Genomic DNA, 16,369 nt, shown 5'->3' with positions numbered 1-16,369 from the left:
TTAATATCTTCATCTGATATTTAAAAATTTGAGGAACATATTTTTCGCAAAAACACGAGACATAAATTAAATTCAGAACAACTAGGTATTCCGAGTATATAGAAAAAAAGAAGAAATAGTCACGTCAATGCTATGACGTCAGAAGAAGACCTCAAAACTTCCGGTAGTTTTTTTTTTTTTTTTTTTTTTTTTTTTTTTAAGGATCGATGGTGAATTGCTTTTGTTTTTTTCACTGCACTACGCTGCAACTAATTTTAAAGTACGTAAAGGAATAGTTTGTAAAAATAAACAGTCATCCTATTCTACATACCATAATTAAAAACGCGTATTTTAAGCTATGTCTACTTTCTTTAAACACACCTTGCAAGCTATATCCATTTTCTTAAATATTCATTTATAGCTATGTCTAAAATTTAAAAAAAAAATTTAGCTCTCAGAACTAAGTATAGGGTTTACAGTTAGATCATTAATTATTCTATTGACTGGTGTTTTTTTATAGGTATGGTGGTTTAGATTTCAATGGCGCCAGGCGGAAAAACGTAACAAGAGACTCAACGAGCACGCTGAAAGCATGGCTCAACGAACACCGTAAGAATCCTTACCCGACGAAAGGTGAGAAGATCATGCTGGCCATCATCACCAAAATGACTCTCACACAAGTCTCAACGTGGTTTGCGAATGCTCGCAGGAGGCTGAAAAAAGAGAACAAAATGACGTGGGAGCCAAGGAACAAAATGGACGCTGATGACGTCAAGGATTATGACGATGATGATGACGTCGAAGATGACGGTGATGCAGCAACTAAAAGGAACAGGATGGACAGAAACGATCGCGTTGATGGGGAGTCCAGAACGACAAAATGTGAAAGCGAAGACGAAAGCGATCGTAGAACAGCATCGTGTGATGATTCCAGTAAGCGCTTTTTGTTAGTTTTTAGTATTTTTTGCCTGACTAAACTTGTCTAATTACTTTATTGAAATTGGCATGTTAAATAAAATAATGAAAGAACATGTCAGTCTTAGAAACATCAAATGGTAACGAAAGATTTAAGCTAACAACCGACTATAACATTTCTCACACTTTCTCGATTATTCTGTAATTTTTCTCTGCCATATTATCTTGCGTACTTCGATTCACATCTAAATTATAGTAGAAATAGATTGAGCCATTTGATTGTTGAATGTTTTTGAAAGATTTCATACGGTAATGCATTGTGTAATAGGGTGTAAACAGCCCTGAAGAAGGATTGCAAAAATTTGACTATTTTTGTCTTTGTAATCCTTATTCAATTTTCATGCACTTGAATATGCAGAAATCAAGTGAAACCCTGAATTATAATTTTTGATTTGAAAAGTGTGATTTGTTGTCATTGATTCGGACTTTGAAGTATAATTCCTGGTGGATAAGTTGTTGTCCACCAAAATACTTCACAGTTATGCGTATGGAAATTTGATGGAATGATATGAGACTTTGAAATATGATTCCTTGTGGATAAGTTGTTGTCCATCAAAATACTGCACAGTTATGAGTATGGAAATTTGATGGAATTATATGAGTCTCGAGCTGCTTATCCTAGGGAGAAATGAAAATAAGCAAATTTTCTTTCCCACTCACTTTTACTACGCAACTTTCCTTGAAACTAATCACCCATGCAAGATTTCCATTCGAGTCGTGTTGCCAGTACGAAAAAAAAACTAAAGCCGACTATGGCTTCTCAAAGTGAAGATTATTTTCATCTTCTATCAGCAATCCTTGTTCTATTTGGGGGGAGGTCTGTTCACCTGCGAAGTGGAAGTATTCAATTTTTAACATGATCCCCTATCTCAAAGGGATGCTCGGAATAAATTTGTGAGAGCCCTACTCTACCATTCTTCATTTGCATGTAAATGAAAACGGTTGAGCAGGAGTGATCATCTGGTCTCTCTCAACCACCCCTAGACCACCCCCCCCCCCCCCCNGACCCCCCCCCCCCCCACCTTTTAGATATTCCCGTCTTAGAGCTTTCGGAACAAATTCCCCCGGCTGGCCATATTTATTAAAACCTCCCCCCATCTCCCCACGACACCACTTCCACACCCCCACAACCTTTCGCACGTCTTTCTGTGGAGCTAATCTACCCATTTTCACCATCTTTCAACGCTTTTTTAACGTTAAATTGTTTTTTATTTAAATTTCTTTCTTGTACTCATTTTCTCCTTTTAATTCATTACCTAATTACATTTTCTTCCGCCTGGAAAATGTTTTAATTTATCTGCACCCGAGATTTTGTTTTGACCCAGTCTCTCCACTTGTTGTCTCCTTGTGTTTAATTATGCAAGAATTAGGCGGCGTATTTTTCTCCAATTTTGGCGAAGTTGTGGTGCAAAAGCCTCCTTAAATGGAGGCGCAGTTAAAAATTAATAATTTGTCAGCTTGTTAATAGTATTTATTTACTTTTTTTCAACAACTATTATATAAAGTTTTTCTTTTGAAATATTTGTATAAATCCGTTAAATTCGCAAATAAGCTTTTAATTTCGTTCTGATGATTTTTATTTCTTAATAAAATGAATCCGTAAAAGTCAGTACCTTATCAGCATCATAGTGTTAATTACAAATCCCAGAGACAAAATATTCCGAAAAAAAACTTTTAATTATTATAATAATAGCAACGCTGAAAGCTTTATGAATCGGTTAAAAGCCTAGTGTAATATGTCTCAAATAGTTGAATGATTTAATAGGAAATATTAATGTTATTTAAAAATTGTTAGTTATAAAAATATTAGCTGAATACACTTTCTTCGCACGGGGTTAAAAAAAAGTAACTAAACATTAAATTAGTGTTTGTCAACACTACAAAATCATGCACCAAACTTGAAGGCATTGAGTTTTGTTTAAGGCCGACACGATGGATAAAGCTGAAATAATTCAAATAGTTTCATAATCATTATTGGTTCTCTCTCTCGGTGGTTTTACATTTTAAGAATAAGAAAAACATGTTTTTCGAAGTTCATCCCATTAAAATGAAAATTAAGTATATTCAATTGGTACAATACTTTTTACTTTTGCTTACTTAGAATACTTTGCTTGGGCGGGCTCAGGGGATAGAGCGTTCGCTTTCCAATGAGGTGAACCCGGTTCGAATCTCAGCGATCACTGGTCGATGCGAGTTCAGAATCCGACTTGCAACAACCACAATGCTGGCGTGAAATATCCTCAGTGGTAGACGGATCATGGGTTAGAATCCCCTTGCCGCCGGACTAACAGAGGGAGGTTATCATGGTTTTCCTCTCCATGTAACGCAAATACGGGTTATTTGCATCAAAAAAAGTCCTCCACGAAGGCGAATTTCTCACAATACTCGATCCAGGAGTTCCCTTGTCTTCTAAATTGGATTCATATTTCATGCAACCATTAAAAGGACGTTATATCGGGGGGAAATCTTTAATCCCCAATTCACTTATATTCGTAATTTAAAATATGAAGTATAGAGAAGAGTAAGTTTCGGTGAACCTAGATTAAACTATGGAGATTCAAATGGTGAAAAATGTTCAAAGTATCAACCTTACTCAGAATATCTGCTTGCTCACGATAACTGTTAAAATTTGTTTGCATTTTAAGATTTCGAAGAAAAAAAAATTTTTTTTTTGGCATTTACTCTAGAGAAAAGTGAGTTCTCGTAAACCTAAACCATTGGTATTTTGAATTATCAATGGAGGGAATTTGCCATGAAGTTTCTTCTTTAGGGATGCTTGAAAATCCGTTCAATAAATCGAAAGTTACGATCGAAGAATGTATATTAGCGGTTTTTAAAAATTGATTTTTTTTTTTCAAATCTCGTATAATACCAGAATCAAATCTTGATAATGTTTTTTTTTTATTATTTGCAGTTGATGGTGCAGTACATTACGGCTCAGGTAATCACATAACTGGACGACCCTATCCCCACCTGCCTCACCACAGAAACAAAATAACTCCAAACGGTGCTCAACAACAAGAAAACAGTACTAGGGACAGTACTTCCCTCATCGCTACCTCCGAATTCACACCTACTGACTCATCCTCATCGCCTAATTTGCCGGACATTCAGGCCCTCATGCGCACCACCTCCCCCCTCGAAGCCAAAGACAGGACGAGCATGGACTCGATGAAAAGCTCGCCTTCTGCTGTCGAAGACGTGGACATGTCCGGTCGATCCATGACTGGAGCCAATAAACCAAAAATATGGTCTTTGGCGGACACAGCCACGAGTAAAAGTCCCCCTCCTCTGCTTGGTGGTCCAACTCAAGAGACATCCGGCAGTATGATGGACATGTTAGGACACTGTGGATGGTTTTCGGTGAATCCTTACCAAGTGACCAATGCCTCAGCATCCTTAGGTGGCTTTGGAAGTTATCATCCTCACTCTGGTGGGTCATTCGCATCGCCCCCTAGTGGTCACGGAGGGTCATGTTCATCTGCTCAAGGTTTTGTGCCTCCTCAGACGGACACACCACCTCAAACTCCACCAAACATGAAGGTATCCGGCTCAAATGGCTTCCTGGGTGGACAAGGTGGTCATCTATATCAATCATCTGCTATCGGTGGTGTATCTGCTAGTATTCAAAGTGAGTTGCTTTTTCTAAATTAATGATATCATGAGAACAGTTTATTCAAATGATGGATTCGAGTATCACCTTCTAAGACTGAAACTTTCCACACGAGATCTTAAAGATAGTCTGCTCAGACTTGACTTTAAAATCAGCAATCTTCTTGACCAGCTGACACACCTACCTGAAGGTGTTTTTAATAGTCACTTCTGGGTCACCTCTGGCTATTAGACAGGTTCTTATGTTTTTAATATAATTTAATTTTTGATAAAGTTTTAAATATTTGAAATAGTTATTACCTTGATTAAATATTTATTTGAGACGTCCTCCATTGTATATGTTTTTTTTTCATCTTTTAACAAGAATTCTAATATTATATAATAAGGGCGTTCAGTATGGAACACCCAAACTTACTAAAATTGATTTCTTTGTTTAAAAAGTTATATAATTTAAATAATGTACTATTTAGTAGCTAAGCTAAGCAGACTATTTTTATGATGTTGCGTGAGGACTTCTAAAAGTTTTAGGAGGTGATTAGAATCTGTAACTACTGTTTTTTTAAAACCAAACTCAGAGAACTTTTTAAAACCAAACTCAGACAGAGAAACTAAGTTCAGTCACCTTAATGGAGAATTTTTTCAGTGGAACTAATCCACGTTTACGTTACACGAAAGCTGAATTCAGGATTTTTTTTCATTAAAGCAAAAATTAATCCTCATTAAATTACTATTATATTTATACAAATTAATGCACTTTAGTTTACTATTACATTTATATCACTTTTAAGATTGAACTTTTCTTCAATTTTTCTATAAATTCGTCGAGGTATTTTTCATTCGCTGTGGCAGTTTTCGTATGTCCAGTCATACTCGCTTACCACCATCTTCATCTTTTTCACCTCTTCCAAGAGCTGAAACTTTTTTTGACATGTAGTTTTTCTAATTAGGAAAAAAGTTGTAGTCACTAAATGCCAACTCCAGTTATAAAATATAAAAGTAGTGATGTCCCATTTGGCCGTGCGATGGCTGAGAGGTAGAGCTTCGCGTTCTCATGCTACAGGTCCAGGGTTCAATACTCGGACTAGACAAGATTAACTCATCTCTTCTTTCCATCTTCAGTGGGTCCGAGCATAGCTGAACACCCGATAGGAACATTTGTTCCTGCTGCAAGAACAAGAAAACTGGGATGAACACAGTAGACCTTGCTCCTCTATGGGTTATCACGCCGCTGAATTAATCTCTTTTATAGATGTTAAATTGAAACAGTAGCGGGAGAGCAACGAGTAGAGAATGATTTTGTTCAGCATGCCTCTGGTTTGTTTTTCTAATACTTATCTGAGTTTTCTGCATCAAATTCCATCATTTATTGTGATTCCAACAAGTATTGAACATGCTCGGAATAAATTTGTGAGAGCCCTACTCTACCATTCTTCATTTGCATGNGAAGTGGGGTGTAGCTCTCATCCCATAGAACTATAGTAAAAGAGGTCATCGATCCGAAGTGGGGTTGAACGCTCATCCCATAGAACTAGAGTAAAAGAGGACATCGACCCAAAGTGGGGTTGAACGCTCATCCCATAGTAAAAAAAGTGGGGTTGAACGCTCAATTTTCCCCTACTCACAAGAATTGCACAACTGGCTATTGACGACGGTCTGGGAAACATCCCTGAGGATGATCCGAAAACATGCTAACGTAATTTTGATCCTTTGCAGAGGGAATGGCTCCCCAGCTTTCTTAGCCAGACGATCTGCACGCAAAGTCGAGCACTTTACGGTCGAACAGTTTAACCCTCGGTCACTACGCAGACTGAGCAAAGTGGTGACCCATCCGTTTACTAACCACAGCCAGTGATGCTTGATTTCTGTGTTCTACTGGGACCCGTGTCCTTACGATCAGTCCATTGTGGGACCCTAAGAAATTGAAGCTGCCAACTATCACTTCAACGATACAAATTGGAAATAACAGTGAACACGTTTCAAAAATTGGCTCCGATTTTTAAGACCAGCCAGATGTAAATGATCAGAAGCAAAAGTGATTTAAGACATAAAACGTAAAGTTGTCAGCGAAAAATGAAAACGTGAAGGTCAAAAACAAATATAGAAAATCCACAGTGGACCACAGAAGGACAAATCAGGGTGAAATGAGTTTCCACGCACTGTGGTGAGGAAGTAAGGGAATCGGCATTCATATGAATAAAACAAGATCTGAGCCGTGATGGCTCAGGGAATACAGCGTTTGCCGCCCAATGAGGTGGACCGGGTTCGAATCCCAGCGATGACTGGTTGCTACGAATTCTGAATTCGACTTGCCCCGACCACAAGTGCTGACATAAAATATCCTCAGTGGTAGACGGATCATGGGTAAGAGTCTCCTTGCCATCAGGCTAACCGTGGGAGGTTTTTGTGGTTTTCTTTCCCAATGTAATGCATATGCCGGTTAGTTCCATAAGCAATTGGCTACGAGGGCAAAATTTCTCCCAATACTTAATCCTGGAGTTCTCTTGTCTTCTGGATTGGGTTCAAAATTACAAGTCTACGGCATTGAACACTGGTAGTCGTACACCCAAATTTGGGTTGGCTGTCCAATGACAGTTAGAAAAATGAATAAATAAGTAAATGAAACAAGATTCCTGGGCAATATGAGATGATGTGATTCTGGTGATAATAATTTTGTCCCAAGATTCCTACAATGTGCAGCCATTGATATTAAGTCTAAATTTCAAGGCATGTCTAGTTTGTCTGATGTAGTCTAGGTCACGCTGACAAGGAATGTGATAAATTCCCCAGCGATTATTAAAACTAATAGAATATTTAAGAGACTTTAATTTGGTTAAATAGCCTTAAAACGGAGAGGGTATTAGCAATTTTAATACAAACGAAAGGAAAAAATGGTAAAGTAACGCATTCTCTGTAAGGAATAAGAGGGACATTTGGGTCTAGTGAGTTTAGCTTGAGCTGGATCAATTACAGAAGGGTTAAATCCACGGTTAGCAGAAAGCGACCGGAAGAATTTAACTTCGGAGTTTAAATAAGAAGAGTTTGAATTCACGGAAAATGAAACGGTTCGATTCTAGTTCACGGAAAACGGTAGCATGAATAAAGATTTTTTTCTGACATTCAGGGTGATTAGAATTAACGTGAGGGAGAAAAGTGTTTGCGATAACTATCTCTTCAGAAAGATACAGAAAGTAATTCGTAAAAAATATTATCACTGTCTACTTAAACAAACATATAGCATTCTAGAACTACTTGTATTAAAAGTTTAATTATCGAAACTTCATTCGGTTTTCATTAGTAAAATAACAATAAAAAATTGTAATTTTTTCTTCCGAAGTCATTATTAGCAACAGCTGTTAAATATCAATTTTCGACTATTTCTGTTGCTTCCAGCTGTCCCGTTTAGAATGACATTTAGGGAGGGGGGTAAGAGGAGCAATAGCCCGTAAAGATTGGGTGATAACCATCAGAAAAGCTTTCTTGTAGTGAGGGTACATTAGTACCTTTGAGAAAGTTTGCGGTAAAGCAAATGAATCCTCTTAGGAATTACAGACATGAATGTGGTAACCCGTTTATGTTGAAAGTGATTATTTTTAATATTTTTTAATTAAAATAAATAATCCCAAAGGTATTACTTGATTAAAAAACGTCTTTCCCTTCAAAAATATATAAATAGGAAATACCACTCGACATGCTTTTAGCGCTCAAAAATAGGTGCCCATTCTCAAGGCCTGTCCTGACGTGAAAGAGAAGAAACAAAAACAAGTTATAAATTAACAAACTTTTGTTTCCACTCAGTCACTTCCAGCAAGTTTTGAATAGGGTCCTAATCCCAGCTACAGCTGGTCAACAAAAATTCTGCTCCCGGTTCGCACCGACCACAGTACCGAAAAACCGAAGTACCATAAAACAAGGACTTGGAAAACCTATTCTCGGCGAGAGTGAAAGTTGGCACTGCAAAAACTTATCCACGTTATTGCTGCAAATGCTGGTTATTTTGAAAACGTTGTTGCAGCCGTTTTTCTTGGTTAGTAGTGCCATCAGCTGATGAAGATTTTTAAAATTTGCTTGTAATAATGCATGGTTATCTCATCTGTATCATTTTAATCCTCTTCCATTTTGAATAAATTTTTAAATCGTCTGTCATTTTTGGAACACCCGAAATTAATTTCCTAAATTAAATACTATTGATGTAAATTATGTGTTTTTGTTCTTACTTAAACTTATCTCTTCTTTTTCCAATTTATTCTTTTCTGATGTAAACTATTTATTTGCAGACAGTAAAAACGGCGGATCTTATTCTGCAAACAGTCATGGCAGGTCCTTTAGACAAGAATCCCTACCTGAGGATTATTCTGCAACGGGACATTTCAAGGCGACATCCCTGCAATAAAGACATTCATCTGCAATCATTTTACTAAAAAAAAAGACTCTTTTTTGTGCAACTAAATTTTCAAGGTAGTTTTCTTCCAGAAACTTCAAAGCAAACTCACATAAAATATTTTGTATGGAAAGTTCATGACTACTTTTCGGACAAATGAAAAACTGAAGATTAGATACAGGGTCACTATCATCCCCCCCCCCCGAACATAAAATAATTATGGTTCATTGCAAATCGTATAGACTAATATAATACAAGTGTTGTATTTGCAATAAAACACAATTAGCACACGTTATCACACTATTTATTTTTAGTCCGATATGTTTCAAATTTATCTACTTTTTCTATTATTCTTTAATTTATCTGATAAATTTAATTTCACTTCATTAATACTATCTTTGATAGATAATAATGCTAAATAGTTATCACATTTATTGAAATTTTCGCAGTGTTTTATTTTTTTAAGAGTTAATACTTATAGTATTGCTTTTATTTCTTCTTACTGTTATTCAACCACAATGCAGTTTCAAGTAATAGGTTACAATCAATTAGTTTTTCATTCTTGTTTTTAAAATTTAGTTTACCCTAAATAAATATTACATACAAAAAACTCACAAAACTATTATTTTTATAATTTTTTTTTTCTTTTTTTGCAAGTTAATCAAAGTTTTACATGACAAAATTGCGATTTTCTCCTTATTTTATCTTCAAACCATCAAAATATTTATTTTTTAAAAACGTGATGACCACTGTTATGTAAGTAATCGCATTGCAGTTCGCTACACACTTTATCCAATATACTTATTCCAATTCCTTTATTTCATTATCCAATTTCCAATATTATGATGCAAAAACTGGAAAGGGATTAACATATGTCAGTTTTTGCTTCATAGTATTTTACTGAAACAAATTTAATTTTGTACAACTAAGCCTTTGACGCAGAATTTTTATTAAACATATTTTTCACACTTTTTTCATTATTTTATATTAATTTAGGTCAAAATAAGCGAAAAATATTATATTTAGTATTTTAATAATTTATGGTTATAAAATACATGAAAAACAGGTGGTTTTTTTCTTCTTTCTTTTTGGGATTAGAGGTGAAATTTTTCAAAACCTATTCACTTCCAAACAATAATTTTTTTAAAGTTACACTTATTTGAAATTATTTATATCTGAGAGAAACAGTTTTTAATCATTGAAAATCAATTATTGATAATTTTTTGAATATGAATGAAAAAAAATTTTTGAACTAATTTTTTTGAATTTAATTCCGATAACTTAGTAGAATTTTTTTTAGGAACTATTAGACTGTTTTTTTTTTAATTTAAATATTTCAAAATGTACTTTTTCTAGTAATAAAAGCATCAGAAAAAAAAATATATAAAAGGAACGCCGTTCTTCCACCTGCGTCAAAGGGTTAAATCAAATCTAAAAAAGAGACGTCTGTCTGACATTGAAATCATGTTTCAACTTGTTTTACATATCCTCGTGCAATTTTCAGCATACATTTAATGTAATGTTATTTACGATGCGATTTCCCTTATTGTATCCCGATATATTTTCCCTTTTAGTTGCACTTTGTATTATATTACATAAAATGTTTTAGAAGTTAAATTGGATTAAAAGTTATGGAAAATGTTTTTTTCATATCTCTTGTTTGGGGAGATTTGTGTTTAACTAGCATATTGTAAATATATAAATATATATATATCTATAAATTATTTAAATCAAATTATAAAGTAATTGAAGAACTTTGTGGAAGAATGTGTAAAGTGAATTTTTATAGTATTTGCTTAAATCAGATTTAAGATTTATAGAAATGACAGATTGCTGTTTGCCTATGCCTCATTTTCAATAAAGAAAACCTTTATTCAAAAAGTTACCAAAATAGATCAATATTCTCTAACGCTTACAAAGGACAATAAAGATGTTCTTAAAAAGAAAAAAATATTGCCTATAAATTCTAAAGCACATAACACGTACTTTCACTATGTTCTTAGATTGAAGAGCTCGTTGGAAGAATGTGTTGTGTAACTTTTTAAAGCAATTGATGAAATCAGTTTTAAGACGTATTGATTTAAGAAATAGCTGTTTACAATACGCCAATTTACATTAAAAACCACTTTATTTTAAAACATAATAAATTAGTGTTTTAGTAGTGCTTACAAGAGACAATAAACGTGTTCAAAAATTAAACAATCTCAAAGATAAACCACGTTCTTCCACTATGTTCTTAAATTAAGAACGAGTTTAGTGGAAGAATGAGTAAAGTACTTTTTAAAGTATTGGATAAAATCAGTTAAGATATATCGAAATTCAGAAGGCTGTTTACAATGCATAATTTTACATCAAAAACCTCTTTTTTTAAGAAGTTGGTAAATTAATGTTCGGTACTATGCAATAAAGAGCATGTTCAAAACTCGGGTTATTCCAAAGATTTCAAAATGGTGCATAACATGTTCTTCCGATGCGTTCTTAAATTGAAAAGCTTAACGGAAGAACGTAATATGCGAAATTTTAATTGTTACATTAAAAACGTCTAATTAAACACTTAGTAAATTACTACTACGTAGTAAACAACATGTTCGAAACTCATGTTATTCCAAAGATTTCAAAATAGTAAAAAACATGTTCTTCCAAAACGTTCTTAAATTGAGAAGCTTAACGGAAAAACGTATTCAGCGACATTCTAATTGTAATTATTAAAAAAAAAACGCCATTTGCAATACATCATTTTCCATTTATAGCCACCTTGTTTTTAAACTTGGTAAAATAAATTTTTATTTTATAGTACTTACAAGGACACTCCATAGTGCTCAAAAACCAGAGTTTTCAAAATGGCGCATAACACATTCTTCCACTAAGTCCTTGAATTGTTTTTCTTCTCTTAATATCCAAGAATAAAGAAAGAATGATCCCTTTTCCCCTTATATCACTTGCCTGTGATAGCTTTAATGTAAGCATTTTCCCTACAAAGAGAGAGAGAGTATGTTTCTTTTTTTTTTTTTTTTATAGTTATTATCCAGAATAAATTATGTACATATATATAACGCGCCCTGTAAATAATGTTATTGTTATTATAGTTCTGGGCATAATATCACCAGTAATATTATTCTCTCTTTCTCAAAGCATTGTAAATAACAAATATTTAATAAATCACGTTTTCCTCTCTTGTTTTGTTGCTTTCGTTCTTTTATTTTTTAATAGCATTTGTTTCCTCATTAAGCGTTATAGCTTATTTTTTTCATCACTATTACATATTTTTTTGTCATCAACAAAAGATATATTTACCGATAATCAATAATCATAGAAGGCTCTATACTAAAGTTATACTAATAAATATTTCAAAGTATAGTAGTATAGTTTGTCTTCGGTAAGAACTCCCCCCTCCACGAAGTCTGAGGCTGTCTGCTGCTATGGAAACAAGAATAGCGTATTTCAAGGAGGGTAGCCTCTCTTCATTCTTGGGTACTAACACAATAGACTGAAGAAAAAGATTCCCTTTCTCTCACCATCTCGAGCCAAAGGCTGTCCTAAACCACTATCCACACCCCTACTTGAAATAGTTACACCTCATTACCATAGTCAACCCCATGGGTCCAGATAAATGGCTAGGGGAGTTCTTACTTTAGACAAACTATAGGCAGGTACATTATTTACGTCGCACAAGAATTGCACAGTGGACAATTGGCGACGGTCTGGAAAACATCCCTGAGAGAAATCCGAAGACATGCCATCTCAATTTTGATCCTCTGCATAGGGAATGCCTCCTCCATTTTGGTAGCCTGACGACCTGCTTGCGAAGTCGAGCACTTTACTGTAGAACAGTTTAACGAGGACTGACACAGCGCATCCTCGCTCTCTACGCAGGCTAATCAAACTGGTCACCCATCCTCCTACTGACCGCATCCAGTGTTGCTCGACTTTGGTGTTCTACTGGGAATCGTGTCTTTATGATCAGTCCACTACGGGGCCAAAGTATAGTAGATATTTATTGTTTAGTCAACAAGTTATAGGGACCGAAATATATTATTGTTTCGAAAATGTAAAAGAGTATTTACTGATAATCAACTATTACTAGAATAAGAAATAGAAAAATTAATATTTAACGAAATATAATCGATATTTATTGATAATCAACAACACAATAACATAGCTAAAATTAATATTTGGTAAAAGTTATCGATATTGTCTGTTCTTGCTCACTTAGCACTAATTAGAAAATATAATAATAGAAAAAAAGCACTTTTTTGATTAATACTTTTACTAATTATAATACTTATTATATTAATCATAATTATAGTTATTATACATTAATTATAAATATTATATTAATTATAATACTTTTTTTATAGCAATTTTAGTAAGCTGCAAAAGTTTTTTAGTTTGGTAATTTATTTTTCCTTCTTAGTGCAACAGTATACTGGACTTAGGGTAATCAAAATTTATTTTCGAATCATTTAAAACTTAAATTTTCTGGTAAATGTAATCAATATGATAAATTAGCTACGTATTATATTTTTTATTTTCAATCAATTATTGCATTACTCCAAACGGAAAAAAAAATTTGAAAGGTGGCAAAAATACGATTATGCATTGTAAGATATTTTAATCTGTTGTGTCACAAAGTCCTCCTTGTTCTCATAACAAATCATCTTCTAGGGGTACTAATCCAGGAGTTTCCTTGTCTTCTGGATTGGGTTCAAAATTCGTAGGAAACGGAGTTGAACTTCAATAATCGTACACTCAGAATTGTTTTGCCCATTACGAAGTAAAATAGAAGTTCAAATACAGGAATTTAAATATTTGCAAGAGTTGAAAAATTTGTAGGGGATCAAATAATTGTGGGAGCTTAGATGCTAATAGGAGTCCTGATGCAGGAGTTCAAATATTTATAGGAATTCAAATAATTGTAAAAGTTTAAATGTTTGTGAGAGCTCAAATAATTGTAACACAGCTGAGATGTTAGGAATTTAGATGACCAAGTTCAAATATTAGTGGGAGTTTCAGTATTATATTTATTTATAAGGTTTCAAATGTTTGCAGAAGATCTGTTGTGTATGCGTTACGGTGAATCGCCGAAATCAAGAGAATATCGACTTTCACCGGTGAATGTCTACAATCACGTAGTAGCTTTGGTGAATGTCCAAAATATTTGTAATATCCGATTTGATATTAATTTATTCGTTGATATTCTTATATTTATTCGATGTTTTAATATCTGCTGAGTATAAACTAGGAGAAATATCATTGTTTGTTGTACCAGGCAGTGGCACTTAACCTTACGAAAATATCTGTGTAGAGTATACTGGGCAGTGGTACTTAACTACACCTGAAATATATTTCGGGTATTTACAAAAGCGGCTATGCGATTGCTTACATTTACCGGTTAAAATTCAACAACCACCGATTTCCGTCATTCACAGCAACATTTGTATATTAATAGCAGTGTATATTAATAGCTACGCCATATAGCCTCACTCCCCTATATATTTTATTTTATAACCGTCGTTGAACAGCCGACACAATTTTGGGGTGTACGACTATTAATGTTTCACTCCGCAGCTCTGTAATTTTAAACCCAATCCAGAAAACAAAAGAACTCCTGGATCAAGTATTGGGAGAAATTTTGCCTTCGTGGAGGACTTTAAAATTTTTTTTTAATGGAACTATCCCTCATTTGCGTTACATGGAGAGAAAGACTGCGAAAACATCCCACAGTTAGCCTGACTGCAAGGGGACTCTAAACCAAGATCCGACTATCACTGAGGATATTGCACGTCAGCACTGTGGTTAGTGAAGCCGGAGACGGAATTCGTATCGACCAACCATCGTTGGGATTCGAACCCGGTTCACCTCATTGGAAGGCGAATGCTCTATCCACTGAGAATTCGCGGCTCTTCCCTATATATTCAGAAGGAAAAAAAATTTTCATTTATTTTCAAATTATCCTTTTCGATTTTTTCCTTCTATTTCCCGCCCCCCCCCCTATATATTAAGAAAAAATGGAGGAGAAAAGAAGAAAACGATAATTTGAAAATGAATGAAAAAAAAAAAAGAAACATTCGGGAATGTTATCACACATCGCATGAGGTGTTGAAAAATTTCGTCTGTTCGCCAACATCACTTGGCAATTTACGTAATCTTTTTAAGAATCGGCAAACGTCACAATTTCTGGCGAGTAATAACAGCAAAATTAAAAGAAGAATTGAAAGCGGCATAAAGGAACAGGAGCATTTGTAAAAAAGAAGAAATAGATAACAGTCAATGTAAACAAATCTCAATTGAAAATGGCATCGTTGAAAAGACCGGCGCTGATGCCAAAGCACGCTAACTAATAACGACGTCCGTGAAAAAAATAAACAAAAATTTTTGATCAAAAGATTTTATGTTTTATTTTCCGCTTGTTTTTGCAATTAATAACTTATCGTTAAGAGCTTTCCAAGTCGATAGAAGGCAGGGAGGGGTGAGTGTTTTTTTTATGTAATCGTACGTGTCGATTTATTTTTTTCTTCAAGTAAATGCCGATAATTTTCTTAAAATAATTTTAATGTACTATTCAAGGTTCTTAGAATTTATTATCTTAAAGAAAGAATAAGATTTTCTCTTCTCACCCTATTTTTATTTTTAAGAAGCTGCCTACTCATTTTTACGTTGCGTTTTCCTTTGATTTGTGTTTTCGAAGTTTCCTATTATTACGGTAGCTTAGGAGGACGCCACAACGCGGAAGAAAATTTTCGTTGCAAATTCTCTTTTTCCTTCATTACTAATTTAAAAATTCAAGTAGAGAGAAAGTGAGTTCACAGGCAAACTGGAGTAACTAATGATGTTTCAAATACTGAAAAGAAATTTTTAAAGTATACAAATGAAAATATTTTATGAGAAGATAACTTAGGATTTCGGAGCGGAGAAGTTCTCTTCCAATAATTTGTTAACAGCAATTGAAACTTCATTTTGAATTGAAACTTGATCTCGATTTTTCGGCAATTGAAACTTCATTGCTTACTCTAAGTTTGCCTGCATTCATTTTTTCTTTCTCTTACATTTTAAATTGCCGGCCAGGTGGCTGAGCGGTCAGCGTGCCTGACTGTGAAGCAAGTGGCTGCTGGTTCGAATCCCGCTCAGGGCATGGGTTCTGTGTGTTCTCTGTTGTGTGATGTGTGAATGTAGCCCACCCTATGAACGGGTATCTGTGGCAGTGTGGCGTGGGTAATGTTGCTCTCCTCATTGACTTAGGTTCACAGGTGCTCACTGGGTAACGATAAATGGGCAACACTTCCGGCATCTTCCGAGGTGAAGTCCAAGACCTGCCATAAAAAAATTAAATTAGTAATGGAGGTGAAAGAAAATTTGCTGTCAAAAGTTTCTCCTTTGGTATGGCGTCCTCTTAGCGTTGAATGTTATAAGCGGGGAGCATGAAAA

General features: G+C 34.5%; 1 protein-coding gene across 3 annotated transcripts in view; it reads left to right on the top strand.

The window, feature by feature from the left end:
- The window catches only part of LOC107439315 (iroquois-class homeodomain protein IRX-4), a 75,847-nt gene extending 63,727 nt beyond the window's left edge, over positions 1-12,120 (top strand). For 2 of the 3 annotated variants that reach the window (XM_016051870.3, XM_043042360.2), the window contains exons 4-6: positions 500-912; positions 3,869-4,585; positions 8,841-12,120. In XM_016051870.3, coding sequence (XP_015907356.2) covers positions 500-912; positions 3,869-4,585; positions 8,841-8,956 — 1,246 coding nt within the window. In that variant the 3' untranslated portion in view covers positions 8,957-12,120. Of the gene's footprint in view, positions 1-499; positions 913-3,868; positions 4,803-8,840 lie in introns of all 3 variants that reach the window. The other variant, XR_011637176.1, reaches the window with a different exon arrangement.
- The last annotated feature ends 4,249 nt before the right edge of the window (positions 12,121-16,369 follow it).

The sequence above is a fragment of the Parasteatoda tepidariorum genome, chromosome 7 (genome assembly GCF_043381705.1).
Source record: "Parasteatoda tepidariorum isolate YZ-2023 chromosome 7, CAS_Ptep_4.0, whole genome shotgun sequence".
In the NCBI taxonomy this organism is placed as follows: domain Eukaryota; kingdom Metazoa; phylum Arthropoda; class Arachnida; order Araneae; family Theridiidae; genus Parasteatoda; species Parasteatoda tepidariorum.
Note: the sequence above shows the minus strand (reverse complement) of the source record. Positions and strands in the feature narration are given on the sequence as shown.